Raw genomic sequence first — 19,730 nt, forward strand, 5'->3', positions numbered from 1 at the left:
GGGTTGATTAGGCAACAAGTATCAGGCTTAATAAATTGCTAATCCATGCAAGGTCAAAATATCGGTATCGGAAACTTCCCAATATGCCCCTCCAGAGGGTGTATCGGGGTTTTGACCGGTTCAGGGGTGGATGGACCTTAAACCGGCCCCTCTGAATCCGATTTGAAAAAAAAAAAAAAAAAACTTTTGAACCTTGGATCCATGTTTATATTTGGAAAAAAAAGAACTTTAAATAGTTCGTATATATATATATATATATATTTAGAAAAAGAAAACAATGAAGCCAGTTCATAACACAATGTAAAGCAAATATACATCCTTAGTCGCTCTCTTTTTCTCCTTTTAAGAACTGAAGAATCACTAATGGCATGAGCATTCTGAAGCTTTTAGCCCTTAAAGCTTTGAAGCAGTTAAGCCTACAAAAAAGGAAGAATAAAGCAGATTAGACAAAGCCTGAAAAAAATCTACAAATTGTTTGGTTTAAAGGCTAAAACTCTGTACCTAAGGCTTTTGCATTTACAATACTCGGACAAGCAGCGGGCGGTGGGGAGTTTTCATTCAGGAATGGTTCTACTCGGTTTGGATCAGACCAAACTGGATATCCTTTAATCTTCCCCTATAAACAGAGAAAAAAAGGAAAAAAAAAAAAAGAAAGCACAAACAGAACATTTAAATTATTCGACGATATATAAGTCCAGTGGCATCCTCAACAAAAGAATATCAGCACAGATGCTAGATGTAATCAAGTTGAGCAGAATCCGAGTCTTGTTGTTCGAATTTGTTGGACGTACCAGGACATTCAGAGCAGCCAGTGTTGCCATTCCTTCACGAGTCCACTACAATCAGGAAAAATGTTCAATTAGGTAGTCTCTAAGATTAAGAGTAGTCTAGGTGAGAGTATGCATATCTTTGTTCAGTATGGTTGGTGTGCATCTGCTTTAGGGGTTGCTTTTACCTTGGAAGCAGAAGCGATATGGGGCACGACAATGGCATTTTTCATGTCAGCAAGGCCAGGTTTCATGTAAGGTTCCTCCTGTTGAGTAAGAGCGTTCAAACAAAAGAGCAAAACTTAGGAGCTTCACTTCACAATTAAGGTCCATGGTTAACATTCTGAAGTAGTAAGCAAAGTGGTTACCTCAAAGACATCAAGACCAACTCGAAACATTGGATTCTCTTTCAGATGTTCCACCAAGGCAGCTTCATCAATCACAGGGCCTCTACTACAATTTACCAAAATTGCCTCCTATAACCAGCAGAAGGTTTTGATTTCAATCCATTTGTGCTCATATTTCTTTATGTGATTCATGAAGCATATAAAAAACAAAGCCCATATAGAGTTCACCTTTTTCATCATTGAGAGCCTCTCTTTGTTGACCAAATGGTACGTTGTTTTATCCAAGACAGGATGAAGACTTATCTGCAAAAAGCACAAATCACACCCCATTTAGTTCAAGATTAATTGATAATCTGGTTTAGGATCATTGAAGCAACCCAAATGTTCTACAAGTCTTCCACTCTATCAGTTCTAGTACTTGAACATGCAATGAAGGTTGATCTTTCACACATCTTGAGGTTTGATTTAGACCACAATGCTAGAATTAGGTTTGAAGGTCTAGAGCACAAGGTTTCTTACCACATCAGCTTCTCTGAGGACTTCTTCCATGGTTGAAGCTCTTCTCCAGGTGACGGGCGCTTCACCACTAGCTTTGAGGAACTCTCCATAAGCTGCAAAGGACGGACAAGTAAGTATTGAAGAAAGAAGTATTTAGCAGCAATCAAAACTGAAAGGTTGACCCTAACACACCTGTAACAAACTTCTCTAGCCTAGTGGCTTGGTACAGATCATAGTATATTAGGTTCATTTTGAACCCTTCAACCTATTGAAGAAGAAGACTTGCAGGATTAGGCCATGATATTTAATAAACCAAGCATGTGAGGAGAAAGTAGTTGAAAGAAATGGGTGTTCACAGTTCACAGAAAAGAAGTGATCTGTTTCAAGGTTGGAGAGACAATTTCCTGCTTAAAATTTTAAAGAGTAAGAAAAGATGGATAATTAGATATTACCATCATTCTAGCATAAGCAGATCCAATACGTCCCGCTCCAATTACTCCCACAGTTTGTCCTTTGAGCAAGTTCCCCACAAACCTATCAGAGACATTAACTCAAATCATGTAGCTGTTCCCGCCTTTGAGTACTTTGTAATCTATGTACATATCAGTGTATGGCTGAATATTTGAAGGAAGACTTCCAAGGGTAATAATTCATACAGATGAGGAAGCCATCCATCATATAAACCAGCTCTCATGAACTCATCTGCTTCAACTATTCTTCTAGATGCTGAAAGAGAAAGTGAAGCTGCTAGCTCTGCTGTTGTCTCTGTAAGTACACCCTAGCAAACAGACAAGAGGGGTGATCCAAAAGTTCAGAATTTATTGTTCATTTCAAGTATACAAATCAATATATCTCCCAAAAAGAAACAAAGGCTTGGTTCTTCGAACTACTAGATATTGAATCTGAGAGAGCAGCCATGCAAGTTCAACAAATCTGTATGAACGTGTTTCTGCTGAGACTTAAAACTGAATTTTATGAATCTAGTATGCAGTTATCTTATAAACCTTCCGAGTTCCGACTAAAGTAGAAAGGAATTAAATTAAGAAAAACTTACAGGAGTGTTGCCAACGGCAACTCCATACTTAGTGGCTGCATTAACGTCGACGTTGTTGTAGCCAACAGCCATGTTACTGAAAGCTCTCCCGCCTGCTCTGCTAAGTCCAGAGAATAACACCTCTCCCCAGTCTTCTGTCAACTGAAACCAAAACCAATAAACAGAAGAATCGAATAATTTAAGCCTAAAAAGAGTTCTTAAAAACCCCTCCTCTTCTGTCGATACAAAGGACTTAGAAAACAAAAAAGGAAACTAACCTGCCCGATCACACCGTCGCACTTGTCACCTATGAGAGCGAGAATGTCATCCACAGACAGTATGGTTTTCCTCTGGGTGCATATCTATAGAAGCAATAACATAAATAGATTAAAAGTCGCATCGGAAAATAATAGATGGATCGATGAAATTTACCGATCCGAGTCATCCGACACGAAGAGGAAGTAGATTACTTACTTCCACCCGACAATCCTGATCGGTCAAAAGACGAATCCACCGGGTCCCAGGCATGGGCTTGGTGCTGACGACTCTGTATTTTCCATTTGGGTTCCAAACCTCGATAGAAACTGGCGTTGCCATGAAAAGCTCGGTTTCAGTACTGGAGAATGGGACTGGGAGCACTGAGAAAGTGAAAAGCTGCTACTGGCTAAGGAACCAAGCTATTTCAAACTTCGTTTCTCAAAAGTAAGCTCGACTCTATGCGCTACGGGCTACCGAGACAAGTTGAAAGATGGGATTTTGTGATACATACAAGCAGTGGTAGAAGAGTACTGTTGAGTCATGTCTGAGAGAAATTTAATAAGATAGCTCGTGAGACATTGGATAGCTTCCAGCCTTCCATTCTTCTGTTTTGGTGAAGTGTATGGGGAAGGGGAAGGGGAATGGTATATAGATTATAGATAGAGATGATAAAAATGTGTTTGTTGTTAGCTGAGGGGATATAGCCTATACGTAGGTACAAGTGATTGAGTTGAGGGGCGATGCAGTTTAGACCTCTCGTTCCCTAACAAGATAACGAAGATAACAGAACACTCGCCCAAACCTCCCCCGTCCCTTTCAGATGGGAGATGGGATAGGACCCATTTTGCATTGCATCCATACCCTCTAACCCATATCCATTTTCCTCCCCTCGGTTCTCCAACTATCATCAGCTCTCTGCCTCTGCCTATACGTTTACTCACCATTTACAGGCGCCGGGCGGGCTTGGTTATATATATATATATAATCCTATATGTATTGGATATTGGTTAAGGAAAACTGATTGAATTGGTTCGGTTTTTTCTAAGGCTCAGTTTAGGAGTATAAATACAAATATGTAGAGTATAAAACTTTATATTTTGTTTGTATTTGCATAGTACATATTTGTATTTATACTCTTTTCAAATGGAGTCTAAGACTAAGTTTGGAAGGAGTACAAATGTAAATATGTAGAGTGCAAAACCTTATATTTTATATTATTTTGCATGTATTTATGTTGTATATATTTGTATTTGTACTTTTTTCAAACTGAGCCTAAATACCAAATCAATTAGTTCAACTAATTAGCTTTCTCGGTTTTTATTTTTTATTTTTTGGTTTTTGATGGTCACCCGACTCACCCCTAAGGCTGTGTTTGGTTGCAATGCAATAAATTTGCACTGATAGAAAACTATGACAGTGCAAATTATTTGAGTGTAAATTCTGACCTATTTTTTGTTTCAAATTTTAATTTATTTTGTTTGATTATAGTACAAATTAAATGAAATAGAATAAATTAAAACCCAATTAAATGAGAATTTGTACTGTTACCAAACACAACATAACGATCCGAGTATCTACACATTATCGTACGTTAGTAAGATATTTTTATTGGTTTTCGGGGTGGGCGATGCACAAAATATTGCAAATTTGGAATAATAAAGATATTTAAAGTTTTATAAATGAATATTCAAATCCTGTTTTGAAATAGTGTCATTTTAAGATAATATTACCTCTGTAACCCGTGTGACAGCTTAAAATTAACGTTTACGTTTAACAACTGCTAGGAAGGCCACTCTGACTCAGATTAAGTAGCTGATAGCCAGCCTGATGCCTGGTAGAGTAAAAAGCCCGAGATCGAGATCGTGTCTGGTTGCAACAGAGGAAAGATTAGCAGAATGCAATGGCTGGTTGGGCGTATCGGGTGATATCAATAATGTTTTTTTGTTTTGTTTTTTGTTTTTTTAAAACTAATTCAGAGAGATCAGTTTAAGACTCCTCCACCCCCTGAATCTATCAGAACCCTAATACACCCATTGTAAGGACGTATCAGAAAGCCACCAGCATGATTCGTATCAGCTGATGCGCATGGATACTTTAAACCTTGGCTGACTGTTAAACTGTCTGTGAAACCAATGATAATATTATATGCCAATAATAAATTCATGGGCCCCAGATAATCTGAAGGAGTTAGAAGAACATGAGTTTGTGAAGCGAGGTAGGAAATCTGGCTACCCATACTCTATCCGTCCGGAATTGCAGCCACATCGCCATCTTGAATTGTGGGTAGAAAAAAAGTGAGTAGGTAATCTGGCTACCACATTACGCAACGCACTAGTCCCTACTAAACACTGGCCCGCTGAATGTGGTGGGATCAAATCAATTGGTCATAACCATAAGCATCAGAAATACCAAACAAAATTATGATTTACAATTTTAAAATGATGAGCAGTATATCACCAATAGCCTTCCAGTCCAGCTTCATGTACAGCGGGTCCGGATGATAAAAACATGGGCTGTACAAATGTAATAGATATCGAAAAGATCCACGATGGTCTCATTATTGAATGTTGATCATCCTACTGTGTGATCCCATGGAAAGTCACAGAAGAGAGGTATTCTGTTGGTGGGTCTGATGCACAAAATGCCTACTGGATGGTGGAATGTTCCCATTCATAGTGTGTGTGGTTCTGTTGGAAGGTTTCCTAAATCCATGAGTTGACCGGTCCAAGTGCTTAAGACTGCCTTTCGTTTTTTCGGTAGAAAAAGACTGCCTCATTAGGTACCCTGCTTGTGCACGTCCTATAATACCTGGATCAAATAGACTTAACCCCCGTCTATCTTTTGCCCCATCGTGTAGATCAAATTAAGCAAACATTTCATTTAAGAATGCATGTATAACACACCATCTTCATCTGGAAGGTATACATACCAAATTTACAAAGCTAAATAAATGGCACAGAACAGAATCCCAGGTACAACTTCTAAGTCACAGATGCTACTGCTCTGTTCTATGGTAAAAGCTTAAAGAGTGGTAACCCATTAGACGACCAAGCTTCATCCTATATATACCCCACTTAGGCTTCCATATACTGAGAAGGTGGTGGGCTTGTTTTTGTCTTTCCAGGACCTGCAAGTTATTTTAATATCAGCAAGACTTTTTTGACTATTGCTACTGGCAATGCATCTATTTCAGAGGAGCTAAGAAAAGCTCCATGAGTAGAAGTAGAACATACCATAAACTCCACGGATCTCCACTTCTCGCCATTCTTGAACCAAGGCACAGCAGCAACAAATCAAATGTGAGAGGAAGTCATCACACAAGCCTCCCTGCCAAACAGAAAGATGGACTCAGCAACAAGCAATATATGGTGAAACTAGTGTACATTTGGTACCTAAATTACACATGGATTAAATTGGCCCTCTTCATTTGGCCGACAGAGATTTTATTAACTATTAAACATTTTAAATAATTGTTCCCCAAGCAAATATCTTCCTTTTTTTGATGTTTTCCTTCTCCAAAACACTAATCATTGAGTTTAAAGTGCACAAGAAGATGGGCGGGCTTTGGATTATTCAAAAAGAATGGAAACCACAGATTGTTGGATGAGTGACCAAATGGACAAAATTATTTCCATTGATCACAGCTCGAAGCAACTTTGTATTTTCATGCACCTATGAAAAAACCTGAATTAGAAAGGGGGAAATACTTGCATAAAAATGCATACAGTGATACAATAATATTCAATTATCATTAGCAATGTATTTTGAAATTGGCTTTATGTTGGACAATTATTGGCCTGACAAGGATTTTTACCACCCACACTTCCCGTTCCAATTTTCACATTTCCTTTGTGAGCACACTTGGCTCCTTTTTTGGGTTGTAGGCTACAGTAGTTGCTTTAAATTCCAATACTGTTGTTTTTAGCAGTACCTTTCAGTACTGGATTTATAATCATATCCAATTATCTATTTGGAGCATAGTTTTCAAGGCGCCAAGGCGAGGATAGGCAACAGGGGGGCGTCTAGTCGCCTAGTTGTCTAAGAGGGCGCCTATATGTATCCTAGGGTAGTTCCCTAGGTTCCATAATCATATTTCCTTAATAAATATCCATAATTTTCACAAGTATAAACTTCATGTTAAAGTATAGAAAATCAACATATTCATGAGAAGAAAAAGAAGAAAGAAAAGAAAATTCGAAAAATATAGGGGAGAAGAAGAAACCAGTATATAAAAACACAAAATTAATAAAGAGAAAGAAGAAAATGTGTTGATTGGACAACATTTTATGTTCTTTCTTACTTATTGGTTCAGGTTTTCAAAAAATATAAGGGCTGAACCCCTATTTCTGTTATAGGAAAAGAAGAAAAGAAAAGGTGGAAGAAGAAGAAGAAAAAGTTAGTATATAAAAACACAATTAGTAAAGAAAAAGAAGAAAATGTGTTGATTGGACAACATTTTATGTTCTTTCTTACTTATTGGTTCAGGTTTTGAAGTCTTTGAGGGTTCAATACAGCATTTAGCAATGTTTGTGTTAAACCCTAACAAATAAGAAAATAACAAAAAGAAATTAGTATATAAACACACGAAATGGATATTTTAGTTTAAAAATGTCTATTTTATAATTATAACCTCAAAAAATTAAAAATATAAAAGTTTGTTATAACACTCTATAGGAAACTGCTTGGCGATTAGGCGAGCCGAGACTCCAAGGGTGCCTTGTCGCCTAGGTGTCACCTTGACAACTATGATTTGGAGATTTTTTAAGGTAGAAGCAGAAATAAGCTGCAGAAAAGGAATCATGACATCGACTTCTGCTGTAAAGCTCCAAAAATAAAAGGCAAGAGAAATGTGAATTTATACTGCACACTTCTGAAACATTAGTAAAAACCATAAGACAGACTGAAAGAATTTTCTAGTTACTGTTTGTTCACCCATTGATTTCTCTAGGAACCTCCATCTATGTAACAAGTAAAATAAGACCATGAGAATGGGCATACCGTAATGTTGAGCATCTTGCGTAGCTTTCTTCTGATGCAGCAAGTATAGCAGCAGCAAGACAATATCAATGAATATGCCATGAGTTCATTACAGGCTTCTGCAGGAGCTAATGATCAAGAGAGAAGACATTTTTCTCAGTATAACTTGTTCAATTAATATCACAATGCATATGCAAGAGTTCAGAACTCCATAAAAGCAATTTTTCACTGCATTCAGAGATCCAATAAAGGCAAAAAAAAAAAAAAAAAAATTTACTAGCTTGCTTTCTAGAGATTTCAAGATTTGAATACTCTGATTGCCACTATATCAGGAATACAACTCCAACACTCAGTTACATTTATATACAACAACCTAAGAACTAGAAACATTTTGAAATAGTTACACGATTGAACATTCCACTAAGAAGTGAAATATCTTGAAATAGTTACACTCAGTTGCACGATTGAACATTCTTGCTCACCAGGAAAAAATGATTAGAGTGTTGGATAGCATTTTGAAATAGTTACACACTTACACTCAGTTAAATTTATATAATTGACTGAACATTGCAAAACTCCAATGTTAAAGGCATTTGGGATAACCATATCCACCTAGAAGGCATTGCAAAACTCCAACTATTTTAATAGTGTTTTTTTTTGCATTTATAACAGAAAACGTTTTCATGGCATCATCCAGCTTCTATTTGCTTCCTTCGAATATGAATCTGGCATTGCCATCAGGGCCTAATAAAAGGTTCACTATGATAAGGAAGCCCTTTTTTCCCACTTCAAGTTAGCCAGAACATTGTATAATGTGAAGGAAAGATTTGTGATCTCCAAACATTGTGTACAAGGACATCAGCATCTTATATGGTTTTACATCTCGAAACTGCTGAAATGAGCAGATTGACAAGATGAACAGAAATGCTTCCATCCTATAGGACATCAGCATTTTATGATGCAAATAATTGAAATCACAATCAAGAATTACATCTAACAAACCTTGTAAAGTTCTAGCTTTTATCTGGGGCAAAAAAGTGGTACTAAAAAGCAATGTCTACATTATTAATTCAGACAAGTCATGCTCACATAGTTGCAGTTAAATGGAAAATAAAGAGAAAATCAGACCAGAATATTAGTTGAACATACTTACACATATGCCTGTTAGTAGCCACTGTAGCAATCTTTGAAAATGTGCCACATGGATAGAAGAAAGTCCTCATACCTGTGAAAAATTAATAACCCATCTATAAAATGGTTAACAGAAGAAAAAGAACTTGAGTATCATGGCCTGCTTAACAACTAACAAACGGACAATGTTTTTTCCAAGATGAGATATAAAGCTTTTCAAATTTCAATTGTAGAACTTAGTGGCACCAATTAACAACCTAGCCTTTTAGATAATAGTGATAACTGAGGGTAGCTTAAATATACAATACAAGAATGTTAAATGCAGTATGCAAATCATAAAATCCCATCATTCTTAAATATCTTCCAACAAATGTGTAATATGATAGTCTGACAAGTATACTGATTCAATATCTAATCACCACTAAAACAATTATAACTATCAGTAGCAAATACTGTCAATGGAAGAGGGGGCAGTAAATCTTCATACCTCAGATAGTGTGCCTCATTTTTTGATAAATTACTTGAATTTATGAAATCATAATATACAATGTAATTTACATCAATGAAGAGTAGAACAGCAATCTCTTCCCATTAACTACAACTCAGCCCAACATAAATGATCTCTATTCACCCCCTTGTTTTGCAAGTAGCATTGGCGGATCTTAGAACCGATTGAACCTTAACCTGTATTCCTGCAGTTATCCATTTGAAATTAAGTTCACTCCTATAAAGCCACAAAGCTTCTTCCATATTCAGCAGCCATCCTATTCCTACCACCACTTTAGAGTCACCCACAATCACAAGCTTCTTGATGTTAATCTCTTTTGCTTTCTGTACTCCTCAAATCACTGCCATAATTTATCTTAACGAGTCCCCTTCCCCTATTGTCCCTGAGAACAAAGCCTTTATAGTTCCCTTCTCGTCTCTAAAGACCCCTCCCACACCTGAGGGATCCAGATTCCCCAATACTACTTCCATCAAAATTTAACTTGATGCAGCCTGATAATGTGTCTCATATTCTACAACTGGAAAGGCAAAATGCGAAAAGGTTTAGTTTGTAGAAGAGTTTATCAGAAGAAAGTTTATAAAAAGAATGTTTTAAACCTTGATGTTTTATAAAAATAGTTTTTTTTTTTATTTGATAACAAGGAGAAAAGGAGCTACACAGACTGGGGAGTAGCCCTTCCCAACAGCCGCAGAAGCATAAATACGTCAAAATCCTAGTATCACTAACAGATTCAACCAACACATCATTGTGGCCAATGTTAACCAGATAATCAGCCATGGAGTTGGCTTCCCTGTATACATGTGAATATTGGACATTCAATCCAAACCTACTAAACAGATTATAGCGGTCTTCAATAATCATTTTAAGATTTCAGGGGGGCTCTTTGTTATCCTTGAGGCAATTGATCAACTTCGAATCACCTTCAATAATTAGTTAATTACAATTGTCTGCAATGATCCTTGCTACTTGGTGAAGCTTCAAGAGCAGCCCACACCTCAGCGACATTGATGGTGGTAGAACCAATCAACCTGCTGAAAACCTGAAGAACTCCCATCAGCATCACGAGCTAGACCACCAATAGGGCACTCCCCATTTATTTTTCTTGATGTATTTTTTATTGGAAACAGTGACTTTCATTAAAAATAGTAATTAATCATCATACATTGTCAACCACTCAGAAAATGAGTGTTGGCCCCAATCAAGTTAGAAAGTTACAGTACAGCCCAAAAAAAGTTCTCCCTGAAGGCCCCCTGCTTTGCCAAACCATCAGCCACAGAGTTGGCTGACCTCCTTACCCTTCTGAAGATTACCCCAGCCTCCCTTGCTAAGCACAGTATTTCCCTTATCTGTTGTCTGAAAGTCCATGCACCCAGATTTTTAGTCTGCAGCCATCCTATTAACAGTTCAGAATCTCCCTCTGCCTCAAAGTTCTGAAATCCCCATTGCTTGGCCAATCTCAATCCTTGTAGTAGAGCCATGATTTCAGCTCTCAGAGAGTCTCCCACACCTATGGAACAGAATATAGTGCCATCAGTCTGCCCTTCCCATCCCTGAAGACTCCCCCAACTCTAGAGGTTCCTGGATTACCCAAGGAGCTTCCGTCAAAGTTTAATTTTACCCTTTGTTGTGCTGCAGGAGTCCAATAAGGCTGAAACACAGACTGTATAGATGAAGAATTTGCCACTGCTAACCACCCCCTTAGTATATCATCCACTGAAAAGTCTTTGAACAAATCAGTAACTTTCAGCCAATGCATAACTTTAATGGCTATGCAGTCAATGACTTGTTCTTTTGATCTTTCTACCCCTTGGAAGATTCTGTTGTTCCTTTCCTCCCATACAGACCAACGGATGGCTGCTCTTGTTGCCCTCCACATCACCTTACCCCCTTTCCTTTGGTAGTATGGAGAAACTTGGGTCAAAAAGGCTTACCACATCCAGGGGAGGGGTCCACCTGTAGCCAAATAGGGAAGAAAACCAATTCCACACAAAAGAAGTGAATGACAATACAGTAAAAGATGTGCAGTTGTCTCACCATTTCCTAAACAAAGGCAACAAGCATGAGGAGAGAGGTAGTGATTCGGCCTCCTTTTTTGTAATTTATCCATAGTATTGATTTTTTGGAGCACCACCTCCCAGCAAAAGGCTCTTGTTTTGGGGGGTACAGGATCCTTTGTAGGGAAGGAAACTACCGGGTGTAAGGATTGAAGGAGGACAGAGTAAAAGGAAGCATAGGCAAAAGAGACAAAAGGAGAGAAGCCTTTCTGAGTTGAAGGATTGCATTTTCTTAAGGGCAATGCACTGGTTGAGAACAACCTCTTTATCCCAGTCTTTCTCCTTTGATGACTTCTGGAGGAACTGGTCAACAGTGGCTAGCACTTCATCTTCAAAACTGAGGTTTCTTGCAGTTTGGGTCCCTCCTCCTGAAGGGTTTGTTAAACTAAACTTTGACGGAAGCAGCCAAGGTAACCCTGGCCCCTGTGCTATAGGAGGAATCTTGATAGGCAAGGACAACAATATCTTAGAGGTCCAGTTGGCTTAGGAGATTCTACCAGAGCAGAGCTATTAGCTGTTGTATAGGGGATTCAGCTAGCCAGCCAACTTGGTATTGAAAGGCTGATAATTGAAGGCGATTCCCAGGTTGTTGTGGGATGGTTGCTGGATCCAGATTCAACTGTCTAGGATTTAAGAGATCTTCTTAAGAAGGTGGCTTGGGTAACAAGGAATATGATAGTGAGGATCCAATGGGTAAGAAGATCGGCTAATGAGATGGCTCATTCTCTTGCAAAACAAAGGGTTAATAGGGTTTCTCTGTTCTGGGCAGCTTTATGATTGTGTATAATCTCTCTTCTAGTGGTAACTTTTATCTCATGTAGTCCTGATTTGTTCTTAAAGAGTGCAGCTGACCTCGAGCCTCTCTCTGGGCTTATTTGTAACAGATTTTTCTTTGATTAATAAATTAAATTTTCAATTATCAAAAAAAAAAAAGAGAAAAAAGGGGGCACCAACCAAATCCTAGCGTCCTGACAAGAAGGATCCAAGAAAGCACTACTAAGAAGGGAAATGAGATCATCGACTATGCCCATTTCATATTCCCTTAACCCTCTCAATCCCAGATCCCAAGAGTTTCCATTAGCACACACAGAAGAAATCACTCTCCCTTTGTTGAGGGACAAGAAGTAGATAGGTGGAAATCTGTCTTTAAGAGGTGTATCCCCAAACAGACATCTTCCTAGAAATGCACTTTATTTCCAGCACAAGAATCATACCTGATATACAAGTGGAAGGAAGGTAGCAAGCTGTGGATTGCCTTCCAAGGAGATGCCTGTGATGCCCTAGGATCAAGACCAACATCCCATCCGGTGTCTGCCATGTCATGGATGCTTACAATTACATTATGCCACATATTTTTTTGTTCCAAAGGAAACCTCCATAGCCATTTACCCAATAGTGCCAAGTTCCTGAGTTTAATATTCCCTATCCCTAATCCTCCGTTATCCCTGCTCCTTGACACCACCTCCCACTTTACCAAATGATCCTTTCTTTTGTATCCCTTGGCTCCCACAAAATACAAAAAAGACAATCATAAATTTTGCCATCCCTGATAACATTCCTTTGGATGAAACCCAAGCAGTTAACAAAAAGACAATCATAAATTTAAAAAGTCGGCAAGGATGTTAACCTCTAAGGTTCATCCTCCCTAAGACCTCCTCTAAGACCAAAACCCCAAGAGATTCCTTAACTAGATACAGAATTTCCAAGTTTTTTTTTTCAGCCAAATGACATTCCATGATATTTACACTACATAGCGCCACTCCAAACAGAATTCAAACATCCCATTCTGCTTGTAAGTGGCAATTGCAGTTATTAATTCCAAATAAATGGACAAGCATTAGTTTTCATTAGTTCCTAGTAAGAGTAAACTTCAATTCCTAAACATATAATATCGAATAAAACATAAGTATATCTTCTATTGCTAGGCAGGTGATCAAAGATGTCATAACAATAACAGCAAGACAAAAAAAAATGATGCACAGTGTGGCAGTGGCGAATGAAACTTGCCAAAGGAAGGGGGAATTGACCCACTTAACATTCATGAATAATTCCAAATTAATGCATTAAAACTAGGGAATACATACACAAATAAGGTTCTGAACAACAGCCAAGTAAATCTGAATGCCATTCTTCATGCCGGTGTGATCCTCTAGTTGAGAGTAGGTCATGTCCAGATGAAACTAAAGAAGTAGTTCTGCAAAAGAAATAATTAGGGTGTCACTGAGCCACAAAATGAATAGCAGATTGTTGACATTATAATCTTATATGGAAAATAAAAGTTTAGACTAAGCTTGGATAGAGATTGTCTGGTTTTATGTCCAATGCATGTACCTACTGACCTAGGTAGGTAATGCAATAATTAAGGATTAACTAGCGATGAATTGTTGTTCATCCGAATTACTTGGATCCACAAATATACGAACTTTAAGGAAACAAACCTTGAGGGCACATAAGTATCATTCTCCCCATGATATCTCTCATCGAAGGAATGCAATTTATCATTATGGGCATCTGAATATTTTGGCTCCACTTTCTTGGAACTTTTGTCAGGTGAATCCTTGTCTGGTAGAGAACTTGCTGCAACTTCAGTAACTTCAAGCAAACGTTGAATTACCTCACATTGACCCACATCCATGTTTGCTTGTGATAGTTGTAACTCCTGTTGTAGTTTTGAATTTTCCTTTTGAAGTGCTTCATCAAAAGGCAAGTTTGGATAAGAACAAGAAAGGGTCTTCTTCAACACCATTGTGTCATTTTTTGTAGGCTCGGGTTTTAGAATAACAGCATGCAACTTTCTGTCCTCTTCATCCAAAGTATATTCACGTTGATCTCTTTCAATATCTTCCAGCCTTTCCTGCACATTCAAGAAGAGGGGAAAATAAAGAATGAATACTATGGGATGTTAACGTTATTTCATGAATACAGTAATCTGTAAATCCAAGATGGCTATAAATACAGTAAATAGGACATCCTTGTTTGAGTTAGTATATATTAGTGCAGGTTCTTCCCCAGTGCTGTGTAGATAGAGCACCAAGAACTTAATTAAACATTGCCCCGCCCTGTTCAGTTCCAAGCACCAAGTAGTTAACAAAAAGGTGAAATATGCCACCTTTCCTTGCTCACTGACTCTCTCCTTGTCTCATTTTCTGCCATTTTCAAACAAATGGATGCTAACTTCCTCCAAACCAAACAAGTTAAAACGATCTACTGTCACAAGAAAACATTCCAACAATAAAACATTTATTCAGAGGTTGGCTACATAGGCATTTCCTATGAAGAAAACCCCTGCTCCCCAATAAAAAAGGTCTTGGTTCATATTTGAAGGTATTGATGGCTCAAAAGTTTGGAAATCTCCAAATTTGGTAATTCAATGATTCAGTTCAACCACTAGCATAATGAAATAAAATACCAGAAACAACTCCCAAATCACTACCAGTGCCAAAGGCAACAACCTATACCAGACAACCTGGAGTTCTTGGTAAGTGCATGTTACTTTGCAGGAAGCATGGTTCGCAATATCAACGATATTTGGTGATATATCCCCGAAATATCCCCATTTGCTAGGTGGTGATACAAAATCTCCCGAGAGTCATTTTCTCCATACATCCCCAATATGTCAGCGATATTTCAGATTTCATTGTTAGACTATATATTTAAAATTTAAAATTTTAGAGTGTTATTGAAAATTATCAATATTTCATTAAAACCATCATAGTTTTTTTCTTTAAATATTGTCCTAAAAGAACCAGCAGGGAATTGGTGATTAGATATTTGCTTACTACTATGATATGATCAATGTTTTAAAAGCGTAAGGCGCAGGGGTCAATTTGCGCTTGAATCGCAAGGTGAGGTGCACACCTTTTTAAGCAAGGCACAAAAATTATAAAAAAAGGCTAAAAATCAAAAATGCAAAAAAAAAATATTAAACATAATATTAATAAAAATATAAACTTTAATTTTAAAATAAATGTTTTAAAAACCTACTATCTAATATTAAAATACATAAATATAACATGTAAAGCATATTCAAATGAGAATTTAAAAATAAAATCAAATATATAAAACATTTTCAAGCATATAAAACCCACAATCTCTTTTTTTCTCAATTGCATTACTTCAAGTAGCTAATGTGATGTAAAACATATTACATTCCCGATTCTACGAGCCACCTTTGTACCACACCCCTTGAGGCGAGCCCAAACAAGTCTAGGTTTGGTTTTAAATTCTTATTTCCCACACAAAAAACAATAAATGCCTCAAGGGGCGTGGCACAGGGTCTGGGGGCGGAGTCCCCAACCCAACCACTAGACACAAAAAAAAGCAAAAAAAAGCATCAAAGTTTCAAAAGGCGCACGCTTGGGCTGAGGCGTAAGGCGCACCAGGTATGCGCCTTTTGAAAGGGTTGTGCCTAGGACCTGGGCAAGGCGCCTACCCTGAAATGCTCCTCGCCTGTGCACCTAGGCGCACCTTTTAAATCACTGGATATGATTCAATTACTAAGTCACTATAATTCAAAAGAAAAAGAAAATCATGTAACTATAAAAGTATTCTCAATCTAATCAAAACATAAAATAACAATAAAGGAAAAAGTTAAAATGGCAAATAATTGACATATATGGAGAAAGAGAAGATGGCTAAAGACCAAAAGGGATACAAAGAGAAACATACCTATTACGGTATCTTAATTTTTCCTATTTGATTTATATAGTTCTTTGCTATGGTTTTGAGCCTTAAATGTGCAATTTTATATTTCTTCTAATGATGTCTTGAAGGTTTATTAACAAATTCTGTGTTTCTAGAAAACTTAACTGATTTTTTAGGTTTTCCAAATATCTCAGCAAAACTAGTGAAATATCTCCAAAATTTCTCCAACTCTAGATGGCGAAATATTCATCAATATTAAAATAACAAACCATGGCAGGAACCTAGCAACTAAAACCTAGACATTCTAATAAATTCAATAGCAAGACAGGGCCCATTTGAGTCAAAGGTAAGATTGATGCAGAGTTCAGATCAACTGCCCCAAGTAGGACAGGAAAGAAATAGTATGTTCAGTTACAGGATACAGAAAGGTGCTTTATTGATACACAGTTCCTCACAGCACACCAACCTGTTGAAATGCTTGACCTATCCAGCCAATCCCAAATGGTATTGTTGCAAAAGTTAAAGTCAAAATACATTTTTAATGAAATCCAATCAAGCTGAAGTTTTCCTTATGAATGATCATTTTTCCTACTAAGCTGTTATCAGTTGTTAAGATTGTGCTCCACCCTCTAACATGTAAAGTTGCAACTGAGGTCAAATGTACAAGAAAATAGCAGTGTATGTAACTATGTATAGCACCAATATTTCACCCTCGTGTGCAATAAAGATCATAATGTTATAAAATCCCTTTAAGTCATTATTACATCTGAATGTTAATATAATTTAAAATAACTAGCATTGGATCCCAACTAATTAAGCAACTAAGAGAAGACATAATGCAGAGAAAATATATTTTGACTTCAATTTCTGATAATCAGATTCCAGCAATAAACAGGAGATACAGCCATCAAGGGAGCAGTACATTGCAAAAGGCAAAAGAGAGAACACTAGTACCTTATAGGAGAAGAATCAAAACAACCAAAAAACAACAAAATGAAAATAATTAAAGAATACCTTGAGCCTCGCATTATCCACAAGGGTGATGAGGGGAATAATTTTCAAGTACCGGTCAATCTCTTGCTGAGCTTTCCTGAACTGGTACACGATGTTCCATCCCATTGCCAGCAGATAGAGATAGCTCCTATCCTGGCAACTATTCACCAGAATGTAAGACCTTCTCAACGCATCTTCAAGTTGTTCCAATGGCTCTCGGGTTTCCGGATACTTCTTTAGCTCTGAGATCTTGAGCTGCTGTAGCAAGTTCCCAATTAGCTTCAGATGCAAAGCGAACTGCCGGCAGTTCTTCTTGTGCATACGCGCTGTGCTTGCGGCTTGGACTATCATCCCAATTAGCCGCACGGCATCAAGGCCAGTGAGCTGTGCAACATTGCCAATCTCCCCAAGATGATCCCAAGCACTTGCCATCGTTACCTCTCGATCACTCTAATTCCTGCACATCTTAACCAAAGCTATATCCACAACCCTAAAGGGAGGCGCTTTCCAGCTCCCTTTCTTCAAGAAACTTTAAACGCCAAATTCTTCACTGAATCTTAATGTAGAATTAGTTTTGAATTCGTGAATTCAATGACAAAGCCTAGATATTTCCAATATTTTCGGTTGGAAACAACAGCCCACCTAATTCTGGCAACGCACCACCTTGTTTTGATTCTCTTACAGTAAACAAATAATATTTGATCAAAAAGTTTTAAACCAAGGAGGTGGAAATAATGATTTTTCTACCTCCTTTAGCTCTTCAAACTTGTTTTAATTCCAATAGTCCGCCTATCCTCAACCTCCGTAAAGGAAACCTTGGAACAAAATATTGCAACAAAGGAAGCCGAATTCGAAGGAGAACCGATGATACTGTCGAAGGAACCAAAATGCAGGGCCAAGAACCAAAGATTACAGAGATCAAACAGCTTTTTCAATGCAACATAAAGTTCCCAGCGGAATCAAACTCTTTTCCTCCAAGATCCTTTTAGAAATCGCATTCTCATGATAGATCTTCAACCAGCAAAGCCGAAAATCCTCCAACACTCGTTTCATCTGCAAAGAAGTTCAGCAACAAAGACAACAAAATGTCGAGATTTATCCACTACGTTTTTTCCATTGCTTTACAGTTACATAAAGAAAAGCTAATTAGAAAAAAAAAAAAGGATACTGTGGTCGTAATCACTTCAGATGGAAGAAAGAAACGGAAACAAGAAGAGAGAAAATTTACCGAAATTTCAAAGCATTTGGCGGAAACCGGTTAGCCAGCCGCATTCCGCCAAAATGAATCATTCGCCGGATAACCTTCACATCCCTGCGAGATCAACCGTCCTATCACTAACACAAGCACCCAGAAACAAAAACTGAAGCCAGGAAACTTTTCTAGCTGTCAAAAACCTCCGAAAGCATTCCGAGACCGTGAAACTTACAAAGAGAATGGAGAGACCGAGCAATAAAGCTGAAAAGATGGTAAATACTTTTCTTTGCAGTGGAATTTTCCTTTTTCTTCTATAGGTTTCAATGTTCCTTGTTCACGCTCAAAATGCCATTTTTATTTTTCCTGTTATTCGCGATCTTCTTTTATGATCAAACATATAGAGAGCTTTGATTTATGCGAGTATTAGGCATTGGTTTGCGTGAAAAAAAGCCGCTTATGAGGGAGAGAGAATTTAGGGTTACAGGAAGGATATGAAGGTCGTCAGCTTTGCGCAGAGAAAAAACTCCCTTGCACAGTCGCACTCGGCTTCGGTGTTGTTGCAGAGCTCTCGTGCTGTGTAGCCTAGCAGCCTGCAAGTACATGCAATAGCAGTTACTAGTCAAGCAGAGTGTGTGAAGTGGTGGGTGGGCACTGGGCACTGGGCACTGGGCACTGGGCACACAAAATAGAAACTGATGACCCTCGATTTTTACATATATTACGAAAACACCCCATCTTTCACGGACGAGTAAATTCGGATTGCACGACATTGACCAAAATGCCATTATTTGAAATAGCTAAAACTGCGATGCAGATGCAGATGCAGTGCAATTTTGTGCAGATTCTAGATTTCTAGGGTAACGACTAACGAGGCATACCCCATAATTTTAAGGGATTCTAAACTACCAACGGAAATATAAACCGTCTTAGATTTATATATAATTTACGGTCTACCCTGCCACCATGCCATTCCAGCCTGTCCAAGCTCAACATGGGATTAAAATTTAATAGCTTAGAGTTTAATATAATTCCCTTGTAGCCCCTCCATTCAGTGGATTGTCAGAAACACCTCACGCTGGATGGAAATCAATCCACAATTACACTGCAGAGTTCGAATGTTCTGGAAACAAAACAAGATCAAGTTTGTCGTAAATTTAAAGTAAAGGTAAGGATATTAAGGTCATTTTACTATCTTAGCATACCCATAAGACGGGGGAAGAGCTCACAGGTCACAGCTCAGTTATTAATTTGGGCAATTAACTGCTTACCAATACGATGGGGTGGACAAATTACTATTTACTAGCCTCCGATTCGTAGGCTATGGG

At 37.9% G+C, this 19,730-nt stretch overlaps 2 protein-coding genes across 3 annotated transcripts; both read right to left on the reverse strand.

Moving 5' to 3' along the window:
- Window positions 1-210: 210 nt before the first annotated feature.
- Window positions 211-3,621, reverse strand: HPR (hydroxypyruvate reductase). Its single transcript, XM_010267709.2, has 13 exons — window positions 3,120-3,621; window positions 2,924-3,007; window positions 2,667-2,807; window positions 2,269-2,390; window positions 2,065-2,146; window positions 1,805-1,877; window positions 1,634-1,725; window positions 1,343-1,417; window positions 1,136-1,243; window positions 956-1,033; window positions 792-836; window positions 502-616; window positions 211-416 (listed from the first exon to the last, which is right to left on the reverse strand). The coding sequence occupies exons 1-13, from the start codon at window positions 3,240-3,242 to the stop codon at window positions 394-396; spliced, it is 1,161 nt and encodes a 386-aa protein (XP_010266011.1). The 5' UTR covers window positions 3,243-3,621; the 3' UTR covers window positions 211-393.
- A 2,136-nt stretch (window positions 3,622-5,757) lies between these two features.
- LOC104603638 (protein MID1-COMPLEMENTING ACTIVITY 1-like) lies at window positions 5,758-19,012 on the reverse strand. Of its 2 annotated transcripts, none has more exons than XM_010267707.3 (9): window positions 18,638-19,012; window positions 18,439-18,522; window positions 17,232-18,263; window positions 14,012-14,427; window positions 13,658-13,767; window positions 9,034-9,105; window positions 7,902-8,008; window positions 6,137-6,230; window positions 5,758-6,030 (listed from the first exon to the last, which is right to left on the reverse strand). In XM_010267707.3, exons 3-9 carry the CDS (start codon window positions 17,640-17,642, stop codon window positions 5,978-5,980), a joined length of 1,263 nt encoding a protein of 420 aa, XP_010266009.1. In that variant the 5' UTR covers window positions 17,643-18,263; window positions 18,439-18,522; window positions 18,638-19,012; the 3' UTR covers window positions 5,758-5,977. The 2 variants fall into 2 exon arrangements, with proteins under 2 accessions (XP_010266009.1, XP_010266010.1); XM_010267708.3 differs by having other exon boundaries at window positions 18,439-18,545; window positions 18,638-18,757.
- Between the last annotated feature and the right edge of the window lie 718 nt (window positions 19,013-19,730).

The sequence above is a fragment of the Nelumbo nucifera genome, chromosome 5 (genome assembly GCF_055504915.1).
Source record: "Nelumbo nucifera cultivar China Antique chromosome 5, China Antique-T2T, whole genome shotgun sequence".
NCBI lineage: Eukaryota > Viridiplantae > Streptophyta > Magnoliopsida > Proteales > Nelumbonaceae > Nelumbo > Nelumbo nucifera.